The sequence below is a fragment of the Malus domestica genome, chromosome 13 (assembly GCF_042453785.1).
Source record: "Malus domestica chromosome 13, GDT2T_hap1".
NCBI classification, from domain to species: domain Eukaryota; kingdom Viridiplantae; phylum Streptophyta; class Magnoliopsida; order Rosales; family Rosaceae; genus Malus; species Malus domestica.
In genome coordinates this window covers 21,982,704-21,985,168 of record NC_091673.1, presented here as the reverse complement: position 1 = coordinate 21,985,168, position 2,465 = coordinate 21,982,704, and the positions used below count along the sequence as shown (strand labels likewise).

The following is a 2,465-nucleotide window of genomic DNA, read 5'->3' as shown; positions in this document are numbered from 1 at the left end:
TTCAGCCGACTCATGAATAAGGATGTTCCGTTTGTATGGGACGAAGCATGCCACAATGCTTTTGAAAGCATAAAAAAGTATTTGTCAAGTCCACCTGTCTTGGGGGCGCCTGTGCCCGGGAAACCACTCATATTGTACATCGCCGCTCAGGAAAGTTCAGTTGGAGCACTCTTAGCGCAAGAGAATGAATCCCAGAAAGAATGAACGCTTTACTACCTCAGCCGAACCCTTACCGGTGCCGAGTTGAACTACTCCCCAATAGAAAAGATGTGCCTTGCCTTGGTGTCCGCCATCCAGAAACTCAGGCATTACATGCATGCTTACACCATTCACTTGGTTGCAAAAGCTGACCCGGTCAAATACGTCATGTCCAAACCAGTCTTGACAGGGCGACTCGCTAAATGGGCGTTGCTTCTTAACCAATATGAGATCATCTACGTCCCAGCTAAAGCCGTAAAGGGACAAGCGCTGGCAGACTTTCTTGCCGATCACCCAATCTCAGCTGATTGGAAAATCTCAGACGACTTGCCTGACGAGGAAGTGTTCTACATCGACATCTTCCCGACATGGACGATGTTCTTCGACGGATCTGCACGAGCAGACGGAGCAGGGGCAGGAGTAGTATTCATGTCGCCGCAAAGTCATATATTACCTTATTCCTTTCAACTAAGCGAATTATGCTCCAACAACGTCGCTGAGTACCAAGCAATGATCATCGGACTCCAAATGGCGATCAATATGGGAATCATAGCCCTTGAGATATTTGGCGACTCCAAGCTCATAATCAATCAACTCTTAACTGAATATGAGGTGAGGAAAGATGATCTCATCCCATACTTCCGGCTGGCAACTCAACTGCTACAAGAGTTTGAGACTGTGACACTAGAGCATGTGCCAAGAAAAGAAAATCAAATGGCAGACGCTCTTGCCAACCTAGCCTCAAGCATGACATTAGGAGAAGACGAAGCTGCAGACGTGCCAGTCTGCCAAAGATGGGTGATCCCCCTCGTTACTGAAATGCTACTAGATGATACAAATGTCATCTCAGTACTTCTATTCGATGTTGAAGAGTGGAGACAACCGCTGATCGATTACTTAGAGCATGGAAAACTTCCAGATAATCCTAGACACCGCTCCGAAATACGTCGACGAGCACCTCGCTTCCTCTATTACAAAGAAACACTCTACCGATGCTCTTTCGAATGAGTACTTCTGAGATGCCTAGGTGAGGAAGAAGTTAATCAAGCCATGGAAGAAACACACTCGGGCGTATGCGGGGCGCATCAATCTGGACCAACGCTACATTTCCAGCTCAAAAGAATGGGTTACTACTGGCCAAGCATGGTGAAGGACTGCCTGGAACATGCCAAAAGGTGCCAAGCCTGCCAATTCCACGCCAACTTCATACACCAACCACCTGAGCCATTACACCCTACAGCTGCTTCATGGCCATTCGATGCATGGGGATTGGACGTCGTAGGACCAATTACTCTGAAATCATCTGCAGGAGAAGCTTACATCCTAGCTGCAACAGATTACTTCTCCAAGTGGGCTGAAGCCATACCCCTAAAGGAAGTAAAGAAGGAAACTGTCGTCCGTTTCATCAAGGAGCACATCATCCACCGATATGGGGTGCCTCGCTACATCATCACTGACAACGGAAAGCAATTCTCCAACCGACTCGTGGATGAGCTATGTGAGAAATTCAAGTTCAAGCAGCACAAGTCTTCCATGTATCATGCCCCGGCCAACGGTCTTGCAGAAGCATTCAAAAAAACATTGTGCAATCTCTTAAATAAGGTGATCGGTCGAACAAAGAGAGACTGGCATGAAAGAATAAGCGAAGCACTTTGGGCATATCGGACGACACATAGGACTCCTACCCAAGCTACGCCTTATTCTCTTGTATATGGCGTGGAAGCTGTTCTACCGCTCGAAAGTCAAATCCCCTCACTGAGAATGGCTATACAAGAAGGCTTGACTGAGAAGGAGAATGCAAAGTTGCGCCTTCAAGAGTTGGAAGCACTCGACGAAAGAAGGCTCGAAGCTCAACAACACTTGGAATGCTACCAAGCACGGCTATCCAAGGCATTCAACAAGAAGGTCCGCCCAAGGTCTTTCCAAACTGGAGATCTCGTCCTCGCATTGCATAGGCCTATCATCACAACTCACAAGACGAAAAGCAAGTTCACATCAAAGTGGGATGGACAATACGTAATACAAGAGGTTTACACCAACGGCGCCTACTTAATCATGGCAGAAGACGGCTTGAAGATTGGCCCTATCAATGGAAAATTCTTGAAGCGCTACTACCCCTAAAAGGCGACAACCAACGCTCATGGCCCGGAAGAGCATAAACTGTGTACGGCAAAATCATCACCAAAATCACTGTTAAAACCATCACTCATTTCAACTACGTTTTGACTTGATCTCTTCCTTGGAGGGGTATGTAGGCAGCTCGAACA

General features: G+C 47.2%; 1 protein-coding gene across 1 annotated transcript; it reads left to right on the top strand.

Annotated features, from left to right (window-relative positions):
• The first annotated feature begins 267 nt into the window (after positions 1 to 267).
• On the top strand, positions 268 to 1,348 carry LOC139190865 (uncharacterized). Its single transcript, XM_070811354.1, has 2 exons — positions 268 to 1,047; positions 1,226 to 1,348. The coding sequence occupies exons 1-2, from the start codon at positions 268 to 270 to the stop codon at positions 1,346 to 1,348; spliced, it is 903 nt and encodes a 300-aa protein (XP_070667455.1).
• The last annotated feature ends 1,117 nt before the right edge of the window (positions 1,349 to 2,465 follow it).

Bases quoted from the DNA above. Each gene is read 5' to 3' on its own strand.
- LOC139190865 (XM_070811354.1), top strand. From the start codon at position 268: ATGTGCCTTGCCTTGGTGTCCGCCATCCAGAAACTCAGGCATTACATG. The intron at 1,048-1,225 runs GTACTTCTATTC...TGAGATGCCTAG, and splicing joins ATGATACAAATGTCATCTCA to GTGAGGAAGAAGTTAATCAA.